This window comes from Pelodiscus sinensis, chromosome 16 (genome assembly GCF_049634645.1).
Source record: "Pelodiscus sinensis isolate JC-2024 chromosome 16, ASM4963464v1, whole genome shotgun sequence".
Classification (NCBI taxonomy): Eukaryota; Metazoa; Chordata; order Testudines; family Trionychidae; genus Pelodiscus; species Pelodiscus sinensis.
The window spans coordinates 20362129-20386931 of record NC_134726.1 but is presented as its reverse complement, the minus strand read 5'-3'; the positions used below and the strand labels follow the sequence as shown (position 1 = coordinate 20386931).

General features: G+C 39.7%; 1 protein-coding gene across 2 annotated transcripts in view; it reads left to right on the top strand.

The window, feature by feature from the left end:
- SMG1 (SMG1 nonsense mediated mRNA decay associated PI3K related kinase) overlaps positions 1-24803 on the top strand; it is a 145162-nt gene that overhangs the window by 108806 nt on the left and 11553 nt on the right. For both annotated transcript variants that reach the window (XM_075899384.1, XM_075899383.1), the window contains exons 38-55: positions 622-776; positions 2366-2588; positions 6901-7147; positions 7903-8132; positions 8770-9018; positions 10087-10225; positions 10313-10422; positions 11826-12044; positions 12529-12719; positions 13547-13719; positions 13967-14246; positions 16184-16456; positions 17604-17838; positions 19669-19895; positions 20473-20623; positions 20707-20896; positions 21154-21623; positions 24522-24656. In XM_075899384.1, the coding sequence (XP_075755499.1) occupies positions 622-776; positions 2366-2588; positions 6901-7147; positions 7903-8132; positions 8770-9018; positions 10087-10225; positions 10313-10422; positions 11826-12044; positions 12529-12719; positions 13547-13719; positions 13967-14246; positions 16184-16456; positions 17604-17838; positions 19669-19895; positions 20473-20623; positions 20707-20896; positions 21154-21623; positions 24522-24656 (3897 nt within the window). The remainder of the gene's footprint in view (positions 1-621; positions 777-2365; positions 2589-6900; positions 7148-7902; positions 8133-8769; positions 9019-10086; positions 10226-10312; positions 10423-11825; positions 12045-12528; positions 12720-13546; positions 13720-13966; positions 14247-16183; positions 16457-17603; positions 17839-19668; positions 19896-20472; positions 20624-20706; positions 20897-21153; positions 21624-24521; positions 24657-24803) is intronic.

The window sequence follows — 24803 nt, the reverse complement described above, 5'->3', positions numbered from 1 at the left end:
TCTCTAGCTCCAGTCCCTGTTCAAAATATATGCAGGGGGGCAACTTGGTCTTCAGTGAACTATGCCATTACCCAGCAAGTCAGAGACCATGCCAACTTGGGTTGTGCAGTGTTGATCAGCTTCACCTTGAACTCTGAGCCCTCTTGTGTAACTGCTTGAGAGTCATCTGCATTGGAAGCACTTGAAGAAAAATGTTTCTAACTGTTTTTCGAGATGTTGCATACATCCATTTCAAGACCTGGCCACCGTCTCCTCTCTCAGAGGAAAAGGGGTGTGGGCATGACGGGGCTGCTTATATTGATGCTATGAGCATGCAGCACAAGGGGAGGCTGGAGCTAATCCAATGGGTACTACTGAGGGGAAAAATTCCAGCAAATCTGCTCAGGGCATCCACACACCTACATTGGAAAGGACATGTGCAATACATTCCAAAGAACAACTGTTACAGAAAGTTTCATAACAGCTTATTTTGGCTAGAGGGTTGTTAAAGATTTTGGTGTAGCTTTAATCTCAATATAAACATGTCTTTCTTTCAAGACATTCAAGCTGTTATTAAAAAGCTGAACTATACAAAAGATTTTGAACTATAAATATAGGGGCATTTTAATTTATTTTATACAGGTTCAGATGCTAGTAGCAGAGCTGCGCCGAGTTACGGTTCTTTGGGATGAACTTTGGTTGGGAGTACTATTGCAGCAGCACATGTATGTCCTTAGACGGATTCAACAACTGGAGGATGAAGTCAAGAGGGTTCAAAACAACAACACTCTACGGAAGTAGGTTTTCATGAGTAACTTCTAAGTGAGACTTGGTGACAAAAGACAGATTGGCATTATTAAATGGACCAGTCATACTTTCCTTCTAAATCTGTATCAGGTTGCCACAACTGGTTCTTTGGTGCCTCCATTTGCTCCACACTGGATGTGCAAAGGGAGCAAAATATACCAATACATTCCTTTCTAGGGATTTCCTCAGTATGGAGACGTTATCTGTGGGTATAAGAGGTAAAATATTCATACCCTGCAACTTCTTTTCTTCCTCTGTCCTTGGTAAAAGGGTCATGTCAGATGTGTAGAGATTTGTCAAGAGTAAATATCAGATTGGCTGATGTACACTGTACTGCAGTTATTTACATCTGATGGATGGTGGTGTAGGGACAGTTAACAGCTCACATTAGGCTGGTACTGAAACTTTAATTGGTTTTCAGTTTTCCCCTTCTCTGGGTTTTCCTGTATGGCTGTGTGGTGAAAGGAAGTGGTGCCTTTTGAGACACTTGTTTAGGGTCAGGCAGAACCAGATGAGCTTCAGTCCTGCTTTCTCTGTACAGTAGTTTCTGCAGTCTGGCATGGAAGCAGACAATAAAGAAGCCAGAACTATTCTACTGCTTCCTCCTTTGCAGTGCTTCATGCAGCCAGGGCAGATGCAGCAGCTGCTCAGAGACCTCCGTGTTCATAGCAGAGTGGCTCTTGTGACTGGAGAGGAAGAAATATCAGGCTGTGCCTTTATTCCCCATAGGGATGGCGCTGATTCAGAGGCTTCTGTTTAAAAATTAGAAGCTAAAGCTCAGGGGTACATAGTTCCAAAATGTAACCAAATACAGGTTGTTTTTCTTAACATAGCCACCATCAAATGCCACACGTTAGAGAATTGAGAACCAAAGTTTGAACATCCCTATCTTGGCTACTTTTAGTTTGTTGGTTTTTATTCACTTATGAGATCCCCTTTTCTGTATATATGTTTTGATTCTAAAGTCTGCAGTAGGTAGATATGTTTGAAGATGTCAACATATATTCAATTTTAACTATTAACGCTTCTGTGTTAATTCTAAGACATTTTATTTGGTATTTATTTATTTTGTACCCAACTGTAATGTATCCATTTTTGAAGTGTTAGGCATAAGTACTTCAGGTATAGTTTACCTGTCCTCCTGTCCTGAAAAGTTCCCAGTGCTTTATACCTCCTCTTCTGAAAGGCATCACAAATAAATCATCATGGATTTAGAAATACAAATTTATATTTGTTTTGCAGTGTTTTTAAATGAAGAAAACAGGAGCTTAACAGTGGTGGTGGTTCTTTGACCACTTTTGCTACATTTATAATATCAAAATATTGTTAGTATTTTGGGGATATATAAGCTTTTTTCCCCTTCCTGGCATTAACTTCTGGTTGGTTCACTTGTGGATTTTTAAACATTGCTTGTTGATGTTAAAAGTATATATTTTTTTCTATTTTCTATTTATCCTGAAAGATTGGTATTTTTTATTTTCAGTCTTTCTAATTAACTGGTAACAGTCAATGCCTCTTGTTTTAAAATAGTTCATTTTTAAAGCTAGTATAGAATTATTTTTCTCTTCTTTCTACATAGAGAGGAAAAGATAGCAATCATGCGTGAAAAGCATACAGCTCTAATGAAGCCCATTGTATTTGCTTTGGAACACGTACAAAGCATCACTGCAGCTCCTGCAGAAACACCTCATGAAAAATGGTTTCAGGACAACTATGGAGATGCAATTGAAAATGCTTTGGAAAAACTTAAAAACCCTTCTAATCCTGCTAAACCTGGAAGTAGCTGGATACCATTTAAAGAGGTACTCTATCTTCAACATGCTAATACTGTAAAGAGAACTATATAAAATCTAATAACTTCTGCTGCTACATATGATAGAACTGGCTTTTTTTGTTTTTGGAATAACTAATGTACCAGTCAAAGTCTCTTCTTCCGTTTATGAGTTTGAATGTCACATTGTTTTAGGGCTACATCATGGCTGGTTGAATCTGGGAAGATTAACAAGGACAAATTTTGAGTCCTCTTTTCATAGGCAAATATTTTGGTCTCAAGCAGAAGCTGACATTGGGAATTTGTTTAAAATCATAATGTGGCCAAATTAGAGCAATGGTGCTCAAATTATAGTTTGTAGAATGACCTGCTTTGGAACTAGGCAGAGGTGCATTAGGAGGAAAGACATCCTCTGATGGATTAAGTCAACTGCAGAATTAACATTCAAGAGCTACCTCTGTACAGATAATTATCTGTTCTTCAGTACCTTCCAACCATAGATTGGCTTCATCCCTTGCAATTTGGGTAATATCCCATAAGCACATTTTTATGTCCTCTACAGGCCTTATATAAAGGATATTTCTTTACCCTCTCCACTATTAACATTCTAGCCACTGATACTATCTTCCTTTTTTAATCTTCTAGTCTGTGGTATCCTGAAAAATGACAGGAACAAGCAACTATTCTTTTCCTGTTCTTCCCATCCTCTCTCTTCAGATTTCTCCCCATCTCCCTCCCCATGAACATAGTGAGGTCAAATTCAGGTACCGAACAAATTCCCTCTCTTGGAAGTCCAGCAGTGCTCTACTTAGCTTTAACAGCAGTACTCAGCTTCTCCAGTTCTCTTCATGTGACTTGCTTTCTACCACCTGGTCACCTTTTTCAAAAAATCTCACTTATTGCAGCCTCTCCTAGTTCCTTCAGGTACTGGTTTTGCCCTCTTAGTACTGGAAGGCTTGGGCTGCTAGATCAAGGTAGGAAATATGGCTCTCTTCTGAAGCTATCTCTTTGGTGTGACTTTTATGAAGTAATGAAACTTTTATGCTCCTTCCACTAGTGCATTTGATATTTTTCTACTGGTTGAAGCTTGAATTTGGAGCTTCAGCAATTTCTGCGAACTACCATCCTGCAATTGTTAGATGGTTTCATAAAAAGTCTGTCTCAGCACTATGTATAGACTGTTCAATAATGGCTGCTCTGGACCTGCCAAAACATCTTAATCACGTACTATAATATGGGGCCTTTATCTGTTAGCTGTCCCTTTGTGGCAGGATGGGGAATGACACCATCTGACTTCATCTACTTTATGCTACTGAATTCCAGCTCAAGGTCCTTGTCTGTATCATTGAGACCCAATCCTTCTCTGTCCTTTGTTGCTTAGGTCTTAAGGTGCCGTCTGCCCTTTTTCCTCTATAGGCTTCCCTCCTGTCTTGCCCTGCTTCTTTGATGTGTGGTTCGGGGTTTTTTTGTTTGTTTGTTTTTAAAGCATTGGCTTCTCAGGCAGCTTGTCCCTAGTTTTCTAGGGGAATCCTCTCTGAAGTATTTCTGCCTCTTTGGCACCTGCCTTTTTCCTCAGGAGTTCCCCCTCTGAGATACCTTTTGTCATGTCCCAGGTACTAATCTGTCAAATTATCTCATTCCCCCTTATGGAGCCTGTCAACGGTAGGCTGTGCCCCTGACCCTGTCAGAGGGCCAGCTACCTTCTGACACCTGCATACCTCCCACTTCATAGAATCATAGAATAATAGGACTGGAAGGGACCTCAAGAGGTCATCGAGTCCAGCCCCCCGCCCTCAAGGCAGGACCAAGCTCCACCTACACCATCCCTGACAGATGTCTATCTAACCTGTTCTTAAATATCTCCAGAGAGGGAGATTCCACCACCTCCCTTGGCAATTTATTCCAATATTTGACCACCCTGACAGTTAGGAATTTTTTCCTAATGTCCAATCTAAACCTCCCCTGCTGCACTTTAAGCCCATTACTCCTTGTCCTGTCCTCAGTAACCAAGAGGAACAAATTTTCTCCTTCCTCCTTGTGACACCCTTTTAGATATTTGAAAACCGCTATCATGTCCCCCCTTAATCTTCTTTTTTCCAAACTAAACAAGCCCAGTTCATGAAGCCTGGCTTCATAGGTCATGTTCTCTAGACCTTTAATCATTCTTGTCGCTCTTCTCTGTACCCTTTCCAATTTCTCCACATCTTTCTTGAAATGTGGCGCCCAGAACTGGACACAGTACTCCAACTGAGGCCTAACTAGTGCAGAGTAGAGCGGCAGAATGACTTCACGAGTTTTGCTTACAACACACCTGTCGATACAACCTAGAATCATATTTGCTTTTTTTGCAACAGCATCACACTGTTGACTCATATTCAACTTGTGGTCCACTATGACCCCTAGATCCCTTTCCGCCATGCTCCTTCCTAGACAGTCGCTTCCCATCTTGTATGTATGGAACTGATTGTTCATTCCTAAGTGGAGCACTTTGCATTTCTCTTTATTAAACCTCATCCTGTTTACCTCTGACCATTTCTCTAACTTGCTAAGGTCATTTTGAATTATGTCCCTATCCTCCAAAGAAGTCGCAACCCCACCCAGTTTGGTATCATCTGCAAACTTAATAAACGTACTCTCTATCCCAATATCTACATCATTGATGAAGATATTGAACAGTACGGGTCCCAAAACAGACCCTTGAGGAACTCCACTTGTTATCCCTTTCCAGCAGGATTTAGAACCGTTAACAACAACTCTCTGACTACGGTTATCCAGCCAATTATGCACCCACCTTATCGTGGCCCTATCTAAGTTATATTTGCCTAGTTTATCAATAAGAATATAATGCGAGACCGTATCAAATGCCTTACTAAAGTCTAGATATATGACATCCACCGCTTCTCCCTTATCTACAAGGCTCGTTATCTTATCAAAGAAAGCTATCAGATTAGTTTGGCATGACTTGTTCTTCACAAACCCATGCTGGCTATTCCCTATCACTTTATTACCTTCCAAGTGTTTGCATAGGATTTCCTTAATTACCTGTTCCATTATCTTCCCTGGGACAGACGTTAAACTGACCGGTCTGTAGTTTCCTGGGTTGTTCTTATTCCCCTTTTTATAGATGGGCACAATATTTGCCCTTTTCCAGTCTTCTGGAATCTCCCCTGTCTGCCATGATTTTTCAAAGATCATAGCTAAAGGCTCAGATACCTCCTCTATCAGCTCCTTTAGTATCCTGGGATGCATTTCATCAGGACCTGGTGACTTGCTGACATCTAACTTTCCTAAGTGACTTTTAACTTGTTCTTTGTGTATCCTATCTTCTAAACTTACCTTCTCTCTGCTTGTATTCACTACGTTAGGCACACCTCCAGACTTCTCGGTGAAGACCGAAACAAAGAAGTCATTGAGCATCTCCGCCATTTCCAAGTTTCCTGTTACTGCTTCTCCCTCCTCACTAAGCAGTGGGCCTACCCTGTCCTTGGTCTTCCTCTTGCTTTTAATGTATTTATAAAAAGTCTTCATGCCCACAGAATCTTAAGATTTGTCTCGTGACTCCTTTTTGGTCATCTCCTATCCTGTTTTATTGCTGATGCATTGGAGCAGGGTGTTTTTAAGCTGGGTCATGTGCCTGCCTGGGTAAACTGCTTTATTTATCTCATCCAACCTAATCCCCAGGGTAGACAGCACTGTTGATGGAAGAATTCTGTCCATCTATCTGCTGCCTCTCATAGAGGTGGATTACATACAGTGACAGAAGCCCTCCCGTGAGTGTAGACAGTGTGTCTGCTGAAGCACTACAGTATTTTAAGTGTAGGCATACCAAATGAGAGGGATTGTAAATTATGTTGTTCAATTGTTAAATGCCAGAGCCAAACTGGTAATAGAACTGGATTGCTAAATGGATGCTATTTAATATATAAATTTGTTTTCTTGTTCAGTAAAACAGGAGAGAGGAAACCTGCAGATTTCTTTGCTAGCAAGTAACTCTCTAGTGCTCTGCTCTGTTCTCTTCCTTTTCCCAGAGCAGATTGAATACCAAGAATACAAGAACTGTCACCTTTAAGGGAGTTCCTTTATTGTAAATACAGTTTACTCTCAGTTAAAACCTCTTCTTTTGTTAAATAAAAACAGTGAAAATAATGTTACTGTTTTTGATACAGTTGTCACCAATAATTGTAAATATTGATTAGTATGTCAATAAAATGGAAGAATGTATGGTTAAAGAAAGCAATTTTTCTTCCCCTCCAAAAAATGAAAAATCGATTTTTTTTTTCTTTTTTTGTAAATGTTTACCACTACCTCAGATTGACTTAGCTTTTTAACAATTTCTTTAAAAGGTTATGCTAAGTTTGCAACAGAGAGCACAGAAACGTGCTAGTTACCTCTTACGCCTTGAAGAAATTAGTCCTTGGTTGGCTGCCATGATGAACACTGAAATAGCTCTCCCTGGAGAAGTGTCCGCCAGAGACACAGTCACGATTCACAGCGTGGGCAGCACTATCACAATTCTGCCTACTAAAACTAAACCCAAAAAACTCCTTTTCCTGGGTTCAGATGGGAAAAACTATCCATATCTATTCAAAGGTAAGACCTGGACATTTCCTTAGCATTGAGAGGAAAAAAAAGTTTGCTAAAATAGTGGGCAGATGTTTTATATGTATGTTAAAGGCTTACATTCCGTCTAAATTAGAGTGTAACATATTAAAGTTGGAAAGCTGTATTGTGAACATTGTGTGCATTGTGATAAGGGCAGCCTGGCCAAAAAACCTTTCAAGCAGTTCTTAAAATTATACCTGAACCAGAGACATTGTAAGTTTTCCCATATGTAATAGTATTTATCTTCTACCAGCTTTTCATTCCACAGACACCATAAAATTCTCAGATTTACACATAAAGCTGCAGAAGAAAAGGCCTGTGGATCCTTGTGACAGTTGTAGCAGCAAATAGTCCCAACCTATTTTGATTTTCCTTCTCAGCTGAACTTTCTCTCTCAAAACTCAAGCAGTAGCAAGAAGAGAGAAATTCAGCCTGAGGCTTCACACATTTCAGTGAATGGTAGGGAAGTGCTCTACAGGGCTGACACTCCACTTGCATGCTTCGCTTCTCCCATGGACTTAGAACAGGAGCCCAAGCCAAAGGGGACTGTTCCATTAGCACATACCCCGTTGCTTAGGAACCCATTCTGGGCCTGGGTAGCTATGTAACTGTTTTAAATCTAAAATGAAATGTACACTTCAGAAATGCTACTTGGGGGGATTCATTTAAGGGGAAAGAACTTTTATAGTTTGTTATAGATGCTAAATTTTAAATAGAATACTTTCTTAAATTTTCTAATACAGGTTTAGAAGACTTGCATCTAGATGAGCGAATCATGCAGTTTTTATCAATTGTGAACACCATGTTTGCTACAATTAATCGTCAAGAGACACCACGATTTCATGCGAGGCACTATTCTGTGACACCACTGGGAACGAGATCAGGCCTAATTCAATGGGTGGATGGAGCCACTCCTTTATTTGGTCTTTACAAGCGGTGGCAGCAGCGAGAAGCTGCTTTGCAAGCACAAAAGGTTTTTAAAGTTATTAGCATTTTAAAGCTATCACCTCTGAGATGGAATATATCAAAAGTTGCTGTAAATCCTAAAGCGAATATTAAAATATTTTTCATTATTATCTGCACATGCATTCATGCTGAGTAGATCTTTATATATTCATATCTCAAGGGGTTTGATCAGATGTCAGGCAAAAGTGTGTAGTTGAATTTTGTCTTTTAGGGAGAACAACATTTATTAGGCATATTTTAATTATGCTATTCTTACATGGTACTGCTGGGGGGAGCATTTTTAGATGGGTTGACCGAAAGTTGCTCTAAATCATTTGTTTCTTTTGCCACTCTTAGCTTTTTTGTCACTTCACCTTATGTAGCTTTGGATGGAATTTTCAAAAGTGCTAAATGTTGTCCTAATCCTGCTACTACTGAATTCATTTGTAAAATTTTCATTGACTTCAGCAGAAAGTTGAGTTAAGACATAAATTTAAAGGCGGAGGGGACTACTAAATTGGAAATAGTCAAAGTGCCACAAGTCATTATCAAGAGAGAGGATTTAAATTCCAGGTTTTTTAGACTGAATTGACTTTAGGATAACTTCTCAATTCAATATTGTACTAAGAATAAATAAGCTAACATTATAATGCAATTTCTTATAGGCTCAAGATTCTTACCAGACTCCTCAAAATCCTGGAATAGTACCTAGACCCAGTGAACTTTACTACAGTAAAATTGGACCTGCTTTGAAGGCAGTTGGGCTTAGTCTAGATGTATCTCGCCGTGATTGGCCTTTGAATGTGATGAAGGCTGTTTTAGAGGAGCTTATGGAAGCAACTCCACCAAATCTTCTAGCTAAAGAACTTTGGTCGTCGTGTACTACACCTGATGAGTGGTGGAGAGTTACACAGGTAAGCTAATGTGTATATATTCTCCATTCAAAAATTGGATTTTTACTTGGATGTGGGGCATCAGGTGGTTGGGGATGCTTAAAGCAATGGTACTTTTGTAGAGATAGGTGAACAGGTACTACTGAATCATCACTTAGCATAAATGTGGGTTGGAAGAAGAAAGTGAGAGAGATTGGAAGTAAAAGCAGAGGAAATGGTGCCCTAGCAAGAGTTGGAAACCTGATTACCTATATCTTAATTTGCTTATTAATTGACACTCTTAAAGAAATGAGTAGAGCCTTGCATGGATATAAAATTTGTATCTGTATCCACATTCATATCTGCAATAATGAGCCGTGGATATTAGAGATGTAAAAGTGTAACTATTTAAACAGTTAAGCGATAAGCAGAAGTTCCAATTATACACTGGCTCCCCAGGAGCCCTGCTGACCCCACTCTCGGGGAGTCAGCTTCACTGTGCGCTCTACAGTGCAGCAAAGCTTCCCCGGGAGCAGGGCAGGCAGCCTCTGCTGGCCTTGCTCCCTGGGGAGCTGGATTCATTGCTGCAGCAAAGCCTCTGTGGGAGCAGGGCCAGCAGGGGCTACCTGCCCTGCTTCTGGGGAAGTTTTACTGTGTTACTGCAGTATAAAGCTTATATATAGGCTTTATACTGCAGAGCCCACAGCATGTGTGTGTAACTGCTAGGATTTTTAGCGGTTACATGGTTACATTTTTAGGCGACTTTTTACATTCCTAATGGATACCTGCAGATATAAAGCATATGTCTGTAAATTTGTAGGGGTCTAGATACTGATGCAGATACAAATTTTGAATTTACAAAAATGAGTTGTGGATATCCACATCTACATCTGTGGATGTGGATACTCACAGATATAAAGCAGATATCCCTAGATTTGCGGGGCTCTAGAAATGAGTGCTGTTGGTAGATGTCTTGAGGCAATTAGTAAAGGAAGAACTTGCAACTGACTGCTTTGACTTATCCTAAAAAAACCAAAATAAAATAATGAAGTGATGTTTTTAAAGAAGATTCCTGAAATCAAAACTGTCATTCTGAAATTTTCTTCAAAGTCATACGCAAGATCCACTGCAGTTATGTCCATGGTTGGCTATATAATTGGTCTTGGAGACAGACATCTGGATAATGTTCTTATCGACATGACTACAGGAGAAGTTGTACATATAGATTACAATGTTTGCTTTGAAAAAGGTAAAAAATACATATTTTTGTGTTTTATGCATTATTCAAATGTAACTTTTTCTTAATATTTAAAAATCTGAATTTTTTCTTTTGAAGGAAAAAGCCTCAGAGTACCAGAAAAAGTTCCATTCCGGATGACACACAATATTGAAACAGCACTTGGAGTAACAGGAGTAGAAGGGGTTTTCAGACTTTCTTGTGAACAGGTAGGCTGTGTGAACTTCTAGAAGTGTGAGGACTCCTCTTTGGTTGGCTGTTTTGGAAATGCTTCCTTTCTCCTTATTGCCTTTTCAGAGTTTTTTTTCCTATTATTTAAATGTGTTCGATATGAAGGAAATGAGAGTATATTATTTGGGGATGTTTTATATTTCTGTGCAACACTAAAAAAATTAAGCATACAGATATGTTTATCTCCAGATGTTGGCATGGTCACAGTGGTCCATTATTTGGCAGATTTAACTGACTTCTAAAAATTAGGCTTCCCAGAAAGTATTATGTATAGCATACTGTGTTTAAAATTTGAGATAAATGTACTGTAAGAAGCACATGCTAACCAATTAAAATTAGAAATAAGTCACATCTTTAACAGTGAGATTGGTAGTTAATTTGATGGTTAATCAAAGAAAGGGTTGGATTCTCCATCTCTTCATGTCTTCAAATAAGGACTTGAATGCCTTTCTGGAAGGGGGAAGTATTGGCCAAACATAGGTTATTGAGCACAGTACTAACACAACTATGTGAATGTGTTTGTTCACCTTCTGGCCATTAGCTCTATGAATCTATTATGTCTTATGGGGATTTATAAGATGGTTAGAGAATTTAATATCTGAGAAGCTTTTGTATTTTAATACGGGTTGTACCTCCCTTAACTGGGACTCTGTGGCCCGCAACATCCCTGGTCTGGCAGCACCACGGATGTTCCTGGACCAAAGAGCCCAGGTATAGGTAGGGATAACCAGAGGGCAGGATTTTGGCAGGGGGGCGGTGACTCAGTCAGGAGCCCTGGGCCGGGGAGGGGAGGCTAGCAGTGCAGTCGGGAGTTCTGGCCCCAATGGCTGGGCAGTAGTGTGGGGCCAGCCCTGATTGCGAAGCTCCAGGCCCCCTGGAGGCAGCCAGGTTGCTCCGTCTGAAGAGCTCTCCTTCTCCCAGTGACTGCTGGGAACTCCAGCTGCAGAGCTCTGGCCCCCATCAGCCATGGCCAACCGGGCAACAATGGAGCCCTTATGGTCAGTGGGGGGCATTGGTTCAGGATGGACCACTGTTCCTTGTTCTGCCATCCATCACTACTGTGAACAGCCTTTCTCCTGTCTCTTTGGGACCTCCCTTCAGGAAGTTGAAGGCTGCTATCAAATCCCCCCTCTTTTCTGCAGACTAAATAGACCCAACTCCCTCAGCCTCTTCTGATAGGTCATATACTCCAGCCCCCTAATCATTTTGGTTGCCCTCCGCTGGACCCTCTCCAATGCATCCACATCCTTCCTGTAATTGTGGGCCCAGAACTGGATTGCTTTAACTATTCAAATATTAATGTCTATATTGCATATAAAACAGTGTTGTTTTCTGAGGATTGCTTAACCTAACTAAACTTGTTAAAATATACAAAATGCAGGTTCTACATATTATGCGACGTGGGAGAGAGACTTTGCTTACATTGCTTGAGGCTTTTGTTTATGATCCACTTGTGGACTGGACAGCAGGAGGGGAAGCAGGTTTTGCTGGGGCTGTTTATGGTGGTGGTGGCCAGCAAGCTGAAAACAAACAGAGCAAAAGAGAGATGGAAAGAGACATCACCCGTAGCCTCTTTTCTTCAAGAGTAGCTGAGATCAAGGTGAAGTAGAGTTACTACAGTAAAATTTCACATTATACTACCAGATTAAAAATTTGTAAAATGCTGTGTCTTAAATAGAAATTCTCCACATTCTAAAGTAATTTTTGCATGTTACAAATAGTATTTGCCAAGAGCATATTTCTTACTTTATATACTCCTAGCTTTTATCGAGCTAATTCAGGCCCAAATATAGAAAGTCTCTCTGTTCAGGAAGGTTACTTACACATATGCTTAACTTTTAAGCACATAAAGGTTAAGTGTGTGCTAAAGTAATTTCTTGCATTGGGGCCACAGGTTAAAATCTGAAGCCTAGAGACATTGATCAGAATATTGTCTAGCTTCTGAGAGTGGAGGAAATCTGTACCTATGGATTACAGCTGAGCAGCAGCACAGAAATAAAATACTTCCTTTGTGGCATGTTCCTGCCTCTATCCTTTTGAGTAAGTATCACATCTAGTGTTCTAATTTTTAATTTGATTTATAGGTAAACTGGTTTAAGAACAGAGATGAAATGCTGGTTGTGCTTCCGAAGTTGGACAGCAGTTTAGAAGAGTATTTAAGCTTGCAAGAACAGTTGACGGACGTTGAAAAATTGCAGGGCAAATTAGTAGAAGAAATAGAATTTCTAGAAGGAGCAGAAGGAGTGGAACACCCATCTCATACGTTGCAGCACAGGTATAGAAAGAACAACTTCTGCAGTGCTTTTTTATGAGGATCTTAAAGCTTTGTTTAATATTGCACTGTTAGCACATTACAGCTTTTTATGAATTACATATTATGTATACATTGGTTAATTTTATGACAGTTACTGCATACCAGAGATTGACAGCGGTGAGAAACTTATTCTCACAATGCAAATACAATTTACATAAGTATTTAATATATTAGTTCAGTGGTTTTCAATTTTTTTTTTCCTCGTGACCCAATTGAAGAAAATTGTTGATGCACGTGACCAACATAATTTGACTACAGTGTGGGCTCCGGATGAGGATGAGAGCTGTGGGAGGTAGAAGGGGGGACCGGCTTTGGGGGAATCCAGGGCTGGGGCAAGAGGAGCTTATCTTAAGCAGCTCCCAGTTAACAGTGCAGCAGAGGTGCTAAGGCAGGCTTCCTGCCTCTGCTGGCACCGTAGATCATATTGCACCCCAGAAGCAACCCAGAAACCGGTTTCTAACCAGTGGGAGTGCGAAGCTAGTGCTCCCCCGCAACCTAGCAGTCGGGCCTGCTGCTAGCCACTTCTGGGAAATTGCCTGCCTTAGCACCCCCACTGGTCACCAGATACTCCTGCAGCAACGAGATCCAGTGCCTGACATTCCATAACCCCGTACTGGCTCACAACCAGTAGTTTGAAAACCACTGAATTCGTTTTAAATTTTTATAAAATGTGATATGTAAAACTTACAAAATAAATGTTCAAATCAATTGAGTTAATACTGCTTTGATCAGTTGAGTTACAAATTTCTCATATGGCAGTTAATGGATTCTTGACTTCTATAACTCAGGTATTCTGAACACACCCAACTGCAATCACAGCAAAGAGCTGTTCAGGAAGCAATCCAAGTGAAGCTGAATGAATTTGAGCAGTGGATAACACATTATCAAGCTGCTTTTAATAACTTGGAGGCAACTCAACTTGCAAGTCTTCTTCAAGAAATTAGCACCCAAATGGATCTTGGTATGAAATAAATAGCTTTGTATCCTTCTCTGGGTATTTTTAGCTATGAAAAAAAAATTTAGTGGTATTTTAAACCAAATGTTTTCTTAAGAAATTACTTAAGTTTGTTTTCTTCTATGAGACTTGACTATTGTAATATGCTGGATTTATACATATGAAGATACGATTTAAAATTATGGTCATATTACATCTTTGATCATCAATATTTACAGGAAAATAGTTACATTTTAATCTCTTTTTTTGAAAGGTCCCCCAAGTTATGTACCAGCAACAGCCTTTCTGCAGAATGCTGGCCAGGCACATTTGATCAGTCAGTGTGAGCAGTTAGAGGGAGAGGTTGGTGCTCTTCTTCAGCAGAGGCGATCTGTTTTACGTGGCTGTCTTGAACAGTTGCATAACTATGCAACAGTAGCTCTTCAGTATCCAAAAGCTGTGTTTCAGAAACACAGAATTGAACAATGGAAGACGTGGATGGAAGAACTCATCCGTAACATGACAATAGAACGTTGTCAGGATCTCTATGGGAAGTAAGTTGGCAGGACAGTGGCTTTCCCTAATAATTTAATCCTTGCTACATACAAGATACCTTTATTTTAAGCAGGAAATGTAAAATGCCAAAGTTTTGTTTTATATTAAAATGCCATAGACTTTCCAAGGATGCTTTCTTTTTAAGGTGCTATTATAGAATTTTAAAAAGATAATACAGAACATTTTTCAAGTGTGGTATGTCATCTTTATCTATGTAGTGATAAAACAGAACTATAAATATTGTTACTTTATTTTGTGATTAATGACTATGCACAACTTGAGGAAAGTGACCATTATAATTTAAAACAAAACTCCACCATACCCCCAAGCAGAGTTTTGATCATGAAAAAGAAAGGTTAGAGACTCCTTGGGGTACACTAGGGACTTTGGCATTGCTATCAAATACTACAATGGTGGGTGGTAGAAAAACACTGAAGCAGAGTAAACTGATATTTTAGCCTGGTCAGTGGTTTTTAACATAAATAGTACTTCTGAAATTAGGAGGCTTCTTTTTTGTCCACTAATTGATCATAAGAATAGACTTTTAATGTCAATGCTGGATTATAATCCATAGGCAGAAAGGTAGGATGATCACTAAAGGTGCGTCTACACCAGGGGTGGCCAACCCATTTAAAAGAGGGAGCCAAAACAGTGGCAGAAAAAATGTGAAGAGCTGCACCAGAACTGTCAAGCGCAAAAAAAAAAAAAAAAGGCTGCCATCTTGGGCACCATTTTTTAAAACCCTGCAGCTCCAACCCAGTAAGCACAGGGGAGCCATTTGGGGGGGGGGAGGGGGTGGAGCACACAGGAGTGGCTTTGCAAGCCACACTTTTGGGGGGCAAGAGCCGCATGCGGCTTGCGAACTGCGGGTTAGCCATTGCTGGTCTACACAGAAAATCTGTTTTGAAATAAATTCAAAATAATGGACAGCTTATTCTGACTTCTGTAAACCTCATGACACAAGGAATAATGCCTATTCCGAAATAGCACATCCACATTAGGGAAGCCTGCCTTGGATTGATTTTGAGGCTTCCCTGTAGTGTAGATGTGCTATTCGAAATAAACTATTTTGGAGTATTTCTTCTGGAATAGCTTATTTCAAAATAAGCGTGCAATATAGACGTACCCTAATTTAGCGCCCAAATGGATCTTGGTATGAAATAAATAGCTTTGTATCAATGCTGCTTTAAATTTATTGCCAACTCATTCCCTAAAAAAGTTTGAAAGGTGACACTTGAAGAAGGAAGGCTTTTTTTCTTTTGAGTTATAAGAAGTATGGAGTATATTGGTCTAGCAAATGCATCTACTGCATTAGATGTTTTGGAAACAAAGGCTCAAATTCTGGCTAATGAAGGGAAAGTGAACTAAACTCTCTACCTCAATAAAAGGAGATGCATTCAAACAGTGCTTTTTTTTTGTGAGAGAAAAGGTGCTGGTACTAAAGGCTCAAACTTGTTGAGCAAAAAAAGAAAAAGAAAACTTGTTGAACACAAAAACAGGGTTAATTTGCATTTGTATCCTGACTTATATCAACTCTCATGATGTCTTTTTGTGCCCAACAATAGGATAAAAAATGTTACTTGAGCCAAGCAGTTATAGTATAAGCTGACTAAACAATTAAAACTTTCTGAAAAGGGGGGGAAATTGTGACTTTTTTACCATTTTTTTTTTTTTTACCAAGACAAGGTGTGCACAAATGCTATCCATGCACTATTGTACTTGATGCCAGAAGCCATTGAATTAGTTATCAATCCATAATTGGACAGAAGAACCAAAGTAGGGTATCTATCCTCTACTTTTTTCACAACTAGAGTTTGGCCTAAAATGTTTCATGACGCAGTTCCTGTTTAAACATGGAGTAGTATTCCTAGAGCATGGAACACAACATGTTAGAGCTTCATAAAGGAGAGGTTGGCATTTTGCTTTTGTTTTACAGGTATGAAATGCAGTATGCTCCTCAGCCACCTCCCACTGTATGTCAATTCATAACTGCTACAGAAATGACTCTTCAGAGATACGCAGCAGATATAAATAGCAGACTAATCAGACAGGTGGAGCGCTTGAAACAAGAAGCAGTTACTGTGCCAGTGTGTGAGGAACAGTTAAAAGAAATTGAACGTTGCATTAAAGTTTTCCTTCATGAAAATGGAGAGGAGGGGTCATTGAGCCTAGCAAGTGTTATAATCTCTGCTCTTTGCACCCTTACAAGGTAAGCTATCTGTTATTACATATACTATAGGTAGTTGATGATGTGGTCCCTGGATAGGCTGTCCAGGCCTGTCTCTCCCCCTTCCCCCCCTTCTTTTTGTGATGGGGTCTTTGTAGTGATGCAACCTCTATGTCTCTGGGTTACAGCCCCCTGACTACCAATTGTGACTAATTCAGGAGATCTAGCTGGGGTTAGATACTGTATGGTTTCCCTTCTGGGATCCTGTGACTGTATGTGTGTAGTGATGCAGAAACAGCTGATTTAAAGAGAGAGCAGGATGTATTTTCCCCCAAAGATATGTCAAATAAGAAACCCACATGCATATTTTCTTCCCTGACCTTTAACCTCTTTTTCCATAGCTCAAATTAATCTGGCTTATTCCCCTTCTCTGAAATGAGTGAAACAGTCTATCCTCTAGCAGCTTTTCTCACCAGTCCCTGAGTATCTGTTACTGTCAGCCCTTTCATTGTCATATCCTAACCAGCCTTTCCGACCACTTCTCCCCTGCTTTTTGGCCAGAAGCATCTTTTAAGCTGGTCAGCATTTTCTGATCTTTTAGGTTCTCCTTTGCTCCCAGTTTAAACCTTTGGAAGGGTAAAAAAACATCTTAGCTTGGATGGAGTGAGCTGGGTGATGCTCCACACTTGATGGTCCATTCACTTGTTACCTTAATGCCCTTGCAGCTGTCTGCGTAAGAGGCTGTCTTATCTGTGTGATTGTTTTACCTTTCTTACCTGGCTCCTCAACAACCCTTTTTTGGCCTCCTTTGATTTCACACTATGTATTTAGGTAGGCAACAATACACAATTTCTGGGAAACAAGGTACCAGTCACACAAAATACATAAGAAATGGAAACAACATTTTCCCAGTTCATCACAGATACTTTTTTTGGCTAAAAATGAATATAAAGTTATTTTTTTACACTTGAGATATTGATGTTAGTAAGAAAAATACATTAAATTTAGATTAAATGGTATTAGAAATCTAAATTACCATGGTTCCTAGAATATAGTATAAAATGTTTGCTTTTTTAAGATGGTCTGTTCATTCCATGATTTTATGGCTAGTTTATCAAAAGCACAATAAACTTAATATGTATTAGCACATATGCTTTTACTTGTCTAACAAAAATATTGCTTTGTTTAGACGTAATCTAATGATGGAAGGTGCTGCATCTAGTGCTGGAGAGCAACTGGTTGATCTGACTTCAAGGGATGGAGCCTGGTTCTTGGAGGAGCTGTGTAGCATGAGTGGGAATGTTACATGCCTTGTGCAGTTATTGAAGCAATGTCATCTGGTCCCACAGGACTTAGACATTCCTAACCCAATTGAAGCATCAGAAGCAGTTCACTTAGCTAATGGAGTTTACATCTCACTTCAGGTGAAGTGTACTTTAAGGCCACTGTTTTATTAATTCAGTGAAGCCATATAATTCATGTTGTTTCAGAAATTCTTCTGCAAAAGTATTTGTAGTTATTTTACATTTTCACAAGAACTCTTTTATCGGGATTTAGTCTTAAATATCCCATTTATTCCCCGACTTTCAACCTTTTATGCTTACTATCTTTACTTAATAGTTAAATGACTAAAATTATTAATGCAACCCAGAGGGTTTTTTTAAGTTACTATTTATTAATAGTAATAAGACTTAGAAGATAAAGATAGTAACAAATTAGTCAAAACTTTGCCTTGCTATTATTTCTTAATATTCCATAACCCTATCACTGGGAATCAAAAAAAGGTTTTCAAATAATGTTTAAAATTTCTCATTTCTGTTTATTTCTAGCTACGTGTCCCCCTCTCTGCACCCAAAAAACCCCAAGCTATTTGAAACACCCTAAAGGAATACTTTACAGGCCTCAGTTCCCAGATTTGAGAGAGGAAAATGACCTATCTTAATTTTAACTACAGAAGAGTGCTCATTCATATAAAGTTTTGGCTTTTAAGGGCAACTCTGAATTGTATGGACCAATTACTTGCTCTACCAGCCATGCATTTGACACTGACTGGTTTCACTGTTACGTTTTTAAGGATTTTCATGCTCCCAGGTCACTTTTCAAAAGCACTCTTTACCCACCTTTCTAAAGGGCTTTGAGAGTCTTTGAAGAAAGGTACTAAGTAAATGCAAAACATTAACCTGTGTTTTGGATGCATGCATTATCTATATGGCCATATTTCCTTTTGAGTTGTTGGATGAGACTTGTTGAGTAGCTTACTAAAGTAAGCTAGTTAACTTTGTGTGTGTGTGTGTCTTGTTTTGGGCATGAAGGGCACCAGCTGATACCTTGCACAGCCTGCTTTAGCCCTCTGATGCATTCTATTTATGGAAAATAGTTCTCAAAATGAAGTCTCTGCACCACCACTCATCCGCACAGCACTCACGTTTAATCCTTGCAGATCTGGTTGGTCATATGGTGCTAGAACTCTTCATTTCTGTTGCTAAATAACAGCCAGAGAAGCTAAAACTACTTGAAAGGTTTTCTAATTATTTTTTTCATATAAAATTGCTATATGCTACAATGTGGTGGTTCACTCTTCAGTCAGAGACTAGGTAATCTGAATAAGTCATGACAAGGTGGGAAACAAGATGCTTTCCGTAAGATATTAACTTCGCTACTTAATGTTTTAAAACTATTTGGTCTATGTAAAATGCCATTGTTTTAAGTTTAAAACAGCTACGCTCAAAGTTAAGGGCTTTGTATTCTCAATTTATACGATAAATTATTTGAAGCAAATTTCTGATCCTTTTGCTAGCCAGTGATCTGTTGTCTTCAAATAACTTTTTCTGTAGGTGGCATAATAACAAAATAAATAAGACATTGTGTGTGTTCAGCTTCCTGAAGGGAGGTTCCAAAGAGGATAAAGAAAGGCTGTTCACAGTAGTGATGTATGGCAGAACAAGGAGCAATGGTCTCAAGTTACAGTGGGAGAGGGATAGGTTGGCTATTAGGAAAAACTATTTCACTAGAAGGGTGGTAAAGCACTGGAATGGGTTACCTAGGGAGGTGGTGGAATCTCCATCCCTAGAGGTGTTTAAGTCTCGGCTTGACAATGCCCTGGCTGGGTTGACTTAGTTGGGATTGGTCCTCCTGGCTTGAGCAGGGGGCTGGACTTGATGACCTCCTGAGGTCTCTTCCAGCTCTATGATTCTGTGACACCTAAAAAGGGAAGAAGCCTATTTTTTTTTCTTATTCTTGCATACTTCTGACAGGAACTGAACTCAAACTTCAGGCAGATAATTTTTCCAGAAGCTCTTAGATGTTTAATGAAAGGAGAATACACTTTAGAAAGTATGCTTCATGAATTGGACAGTCTTATTGAACAAACAACTGATGGAGTCCCTTTGCAAACACTGGTTGAATCTCTTCAAGCCTATTTAAGAAATGCAGCTATGGGGCTAGAAGAAGAAACACATACTCATTGCATTGATGTTGCAAGGTAAATAGATTTGTGTGTGTGTCCTTTAGTTCAACTTCAGTATGTATTGTCATATTCTAACCCACAGTGTCCAATTCTCGGTTTGTCTTCGATTTGCTTTGCTGGCTTTTAGTTACAATGTTTCACCTAACAACATATTTAACCAAACATGTCAATGGATAATGCTTAGTTTTAATAGTAAAATGAGTCTAAATGTGAGATTCTGAAAACCGTTTATATTTTTGTCAGCATAAATTAGACTTAAATGCATTTGGTGTTTTGAGTATTTCCCGGAGTTTATAGGCAACCCAATGCCAATTTTTTAGTCACATATTTTTGTTAAAGATTTTAAAAAACAAAGCTTAGGAAGATATTTTAAAAAACAAAGCTTAAGAGAGGTGAGATTTCAGGAGAGGAAGATTCTTTAAAATCTGAGAAGATTATGAACTAAAGTGAGGAATTCATGATTTTTGCAGTTCCTGCAGCAGATCACAATTTGAATAAGTTTTCTGCACAAGACTTCTTGGTCAATAGGCTCACCAGTGGTCATATATTTTGATACCAAAAATACATTTTAACCGCCTCAACTTTTTTGTAGACTACTTCATGCTCAGTATGGTGAACTAATTCAGCCAAGAAATGGTTCAGTTGATGAAACTCCAAAAATGTCAGCTGGCCAGATGCTTCTGGTTGCATTTGATGGAATGTTTGCCCAAGTAGAAACTGCATTTGGCTTGTTAATTGAAAAGGTATGGTTTTACTTTTATAAATGTCTTGCACCTCAATGATATTTTCAAAACAAGAAAATAACCCTTTCTTTACTTTCATTCAGTTAAACAAGATGGAGGTACCTGTCGCTTGGCGTAAGATCGACATAATCAGGGAAGCCCGGAGCACTCAAGTTAATTTTTTTGATGATGATGATAATCGACAAGTTTTAGAGGAGATTTTCTTTTTAAAGAGACTACAGACAATTAAAGAATTTTTCAGACTCTGTGGTACATTTTCTAAAACTTTGTCAGGTAAATATGCATTAATGTAAAAGAAACCATTTTCATTTCATAGCAATATGAAACCTCCCTGCTCTCCACCTCTTTACAGGTGATATGAGTACAGAATGGGACTAATCTTTACTTTTGTAATTTAATAGATTTTAGATATCAAAGTCTAGAAAATAAATGTAAAGTCTGTCATGTAATAACATTGCTGTCTATGCAGAAAAGAAATGACATTTTTTAGGTATATGAAATGGTTACATGAATTATTGTTTCTTTTAAAGGAGCAAGTTCACTTGAAGATCAGAACACAGTAAATGGACCTGTTCAAATTGTCAATGTGAAAGCCCTTTATAGAAATTCTTGTTTTAGTGAAGACCAAATGGCCAAACCTATAAAGGCATTTACAGCAGACTTTGTGAGACAACTTTTAATTGGCCTTCCAAATCAAGCCTTGGGGCTTACTCTGTGCAGTTTCATCAGTGCTTTGGGAGTGGATATCATTGCTCAAGTAGAGGCTAAGGACTTTGGAGCTGAAAGCAAAGTTTCTGTGGATGACCTGTGTAAGAAAGCTGTAGAACACAATATCCAAATTGGCAAGTTCTCTCAGTTGGTCATGAACAGGGCAACCGTATTGGCCAGTTCATATGACACAGCATGGAAGAAACATGATTTAGTGCGCAGACTTGAAACCAGTATTTCTTCTTGCAAAACTAGCCTTCAGAGGGTGCAGCTACATATTGCCATGTTTCAGGTAAAGCCATATATAAACTCTTCCTAAAATTATTCATCTAAAATATGCTTCAGTTCTGTTATGCAGGCACATAAAATGCATATTGCTTTTGGAATATATAATGAATGTTGGTGGTTTGTAGACTTAATTTAGTTTTCAGTTTTTAAATTTTATTTTATACACAGATGTGGAAGAATAGTGTAGTGTGTTTGATAGCTTTTGGAGCTAGCTACTCACAGTGATACAAATGTGACCATTTATAATATAAGTTTTGAAAGTAACCAAACTGGATTTATTAAATTATGATACAAATTTATTCTTAAGTATCCTGGATTACCAAGCAGATACAAGTGTATGGTGCAGGTAATTTGGTAATTGTCAGCCCTCTCTCTTCACTATGGTGGTCCTCAGCCAATCCACAGCTTGGACCTTCTCCTCCAAATATAGGGGTAAGAGAAGGCTGTAAAGGAGGGGATTCGACTTCCTGCCATACCACCATTCCCTCACCCCTGTCATTTCCACTCCTTTAAAAGATGCCTCCTTTAAATCCTTAACTAATCTATTTTATTTTATCACTGTATCTCTTCCCAACAGAGTACCTGCACTGGAAATCCATCCCACATTAACATGAATTGTAACAACATAATCTAATTCCCGTTTCATGTTTGCCCAACTAAGCCTCTTCCCACAATCTCACACCAAACCAGCTGTGGGGAAGGCAGAAAAAAAGTCCATTTGTCCAATCTGGTGGTGAGGAAAAATTCCTTTCCACTGCCTCAAGAAATGAAGAACTAGTGCAGTGCCCACAGTTTTTAAAAAACCCACATCCCTCATTGATATATGTGTATCAATCTAATCCTCAGTGTAGAGAGTGCTACATTGACAGAGAGCCATCACCTCTTGGGCAGGTGATTCTGGGCTGATGAGAAGAGGTCTCCCCTCAGCATAGTAGCATCTTCACTAAGCTGCTAAAGCAGCACAGCTGTAATGCTGGTTGTGAAGACAAGCCCATAATGATTCCTGCTATATTTAGTTGAATATAGTATTGTGATAGGTCTTCCTTTTGGAATGTTTTGTATGGCTTAGAAAAGTGTGGATTTTTTTTATTTTAAATGTAAATAATGTGTTGTTGTTAAAAATAAGTAACAAAATGTTAATTGTCTATGAAACCATTTAACATCTTCTCAAATATTCTGTTTCTGTTAACTTGTGGTGGTTAAACACCAAGTATAAAGTGTAATCCATTTTCCTTTAGATTGAAAGTACCTCTATAAATATTTTCTGAAGGGTTAACAATTAATAAATAGTTATTCAACTTAGTCCAACAGGTCTAAGAGATGTCCATGTGTAGACATCTATAACAGAGATGTAATAGAGATGTCAATGTGTAGACAATTACTGTATACAATTAACCGATTAAGCCTGGGCTTGTCAGTTAATCTTGTCAACTATCTGCATTCTCTCTTACCCTTTGCTGCCTCTTAAAAACTGGTTCCCCACGAGCACCGAATCCACATATCCCACCAACCCCGCTCTGCTGTCTCTGATAAAGAGGTATCAGTGAAGAGGGTGAAGGGGACAGGCAGGAGCTAATAAGTGCATGGGGCCAGCTTTCAAGCTGTGTTTCTGCGCATGCTGGCTCTGCCGACTCCCCCATCCTCCCCTTTCTGGGGGAGCTGCCTTAAAAACTGGTTCCCCTCAGCACCGGCTCTATGGTGCCTCCTCTGCCCCTTCCGCCCACGCTGCTGCCTCTCTGAGGCAGAAGCGCATTGAGGCGGGGCAGGGGAGGCTACCACGAAGCAGCCTCTGTCTGTGGTGAGTCTAAGCTTCCCACGGACAGAGGCTGCTCTGGCAGCCCACAGAGCAGCCTCTGTCCATGGCAAGCCTGGTCCTGCCGCAGATATAGGCTGCTCCACGGCAGCCTCCCCTGTCCATGGGAGAGGTTCAAGTTCCCTGCAAACAGGGGCCACTTTTGTGGAGCAGCCTCTGTCTGTGGGAAGCTTGGACCCCCTGTGGACAGGGGCTGCTGCCTCTGATATAGGGTGGCAAGTGGAGCTAGTTTGTGTGGGGGAGCTGGTTTTTAAACTGACCCCCCTTGCAGACCAGTTCTGCCTGCCACTAAGGATGTTAAGGAGCGGTTATTTGGCTATTTGTGTAGTCAATACAATTTGTATTGACTGCGTGATTAGTTGATAAGGGGAGCCACTCTGCATAGCCCAACGGTGGTAGCTCCTGGAGCCAGCGCAAGCCAGGACCAAGCAGTTGGCTCATGCTGGCTCCGGACCACTGCAGCTCTGCATTTTAAATGCGGCGGCTAGAGCTGGCTGTGAGCAGGGGCCGCTCCAGCAGCTGCCTCCCATACTCTGCCCCGATGAAGGCGCAGTGGTGGGGGCAGGCAGCACTGCTGCGGGGAACTGGCTTTTAAGCCAGCTCTCCACAGCACTGGCTCCTGTTTCTTTACCCATTGCTGCCTCTCATATAGAGGGGGGGAAGCAAGTACTTGACTACTCACTTACATCCCTATTTGCCACCCCATGCTGCTACCTCTTATAAAGAGGCAGCAGCATGAGGTGTCGGGGCTCGCTGGCTCCAGGCCCTGCACCAGGGACTGTCGAATAGTCATGTAACTGCTAAAATTTGATGTGGTTACACAACTATTCAGTTACATGCTATTTAACATTCCTAGCCAGAATGTCATTTAAATACATGAATTTTATAAGTGCTATCTGTATACCTTGTACTGATGTTTATAGCCATTTTGCCTGCTGCTTATATCTGTAACATATATTCTTTTTATTGTTTAGCCCTTTATAAGTATACCCTTGATATAAAAAGTAACCATGTTAGAATTTCTTATAAAAGTTTAACATTTTTGAAAAAATTATATAAACTACAATAAAAAATATTTTTCAAAAAAAGTGGCAGCATGAAGATCTTCTTATCAGTCGCCCACAAGCCATGTCGATTACTCCACCCCGTTCTGCAATATTAGCCAGCATGAAAAAGAAACTTCATACACTGAGCCAGATTGAAACTTCAATTGCAACAGTTCAGGTACTTGCTTTCTTTGGGGAGAAGTGTTTTTGCAGCATGCATAAATCGGAATTCCTTCTCATTGTACTAATGCAGTCCACCCTTTACAAAAGTGTCCACTTCTTGTACATTATGATTCTGGATATCAGCCAGGGTGAACTAACACCC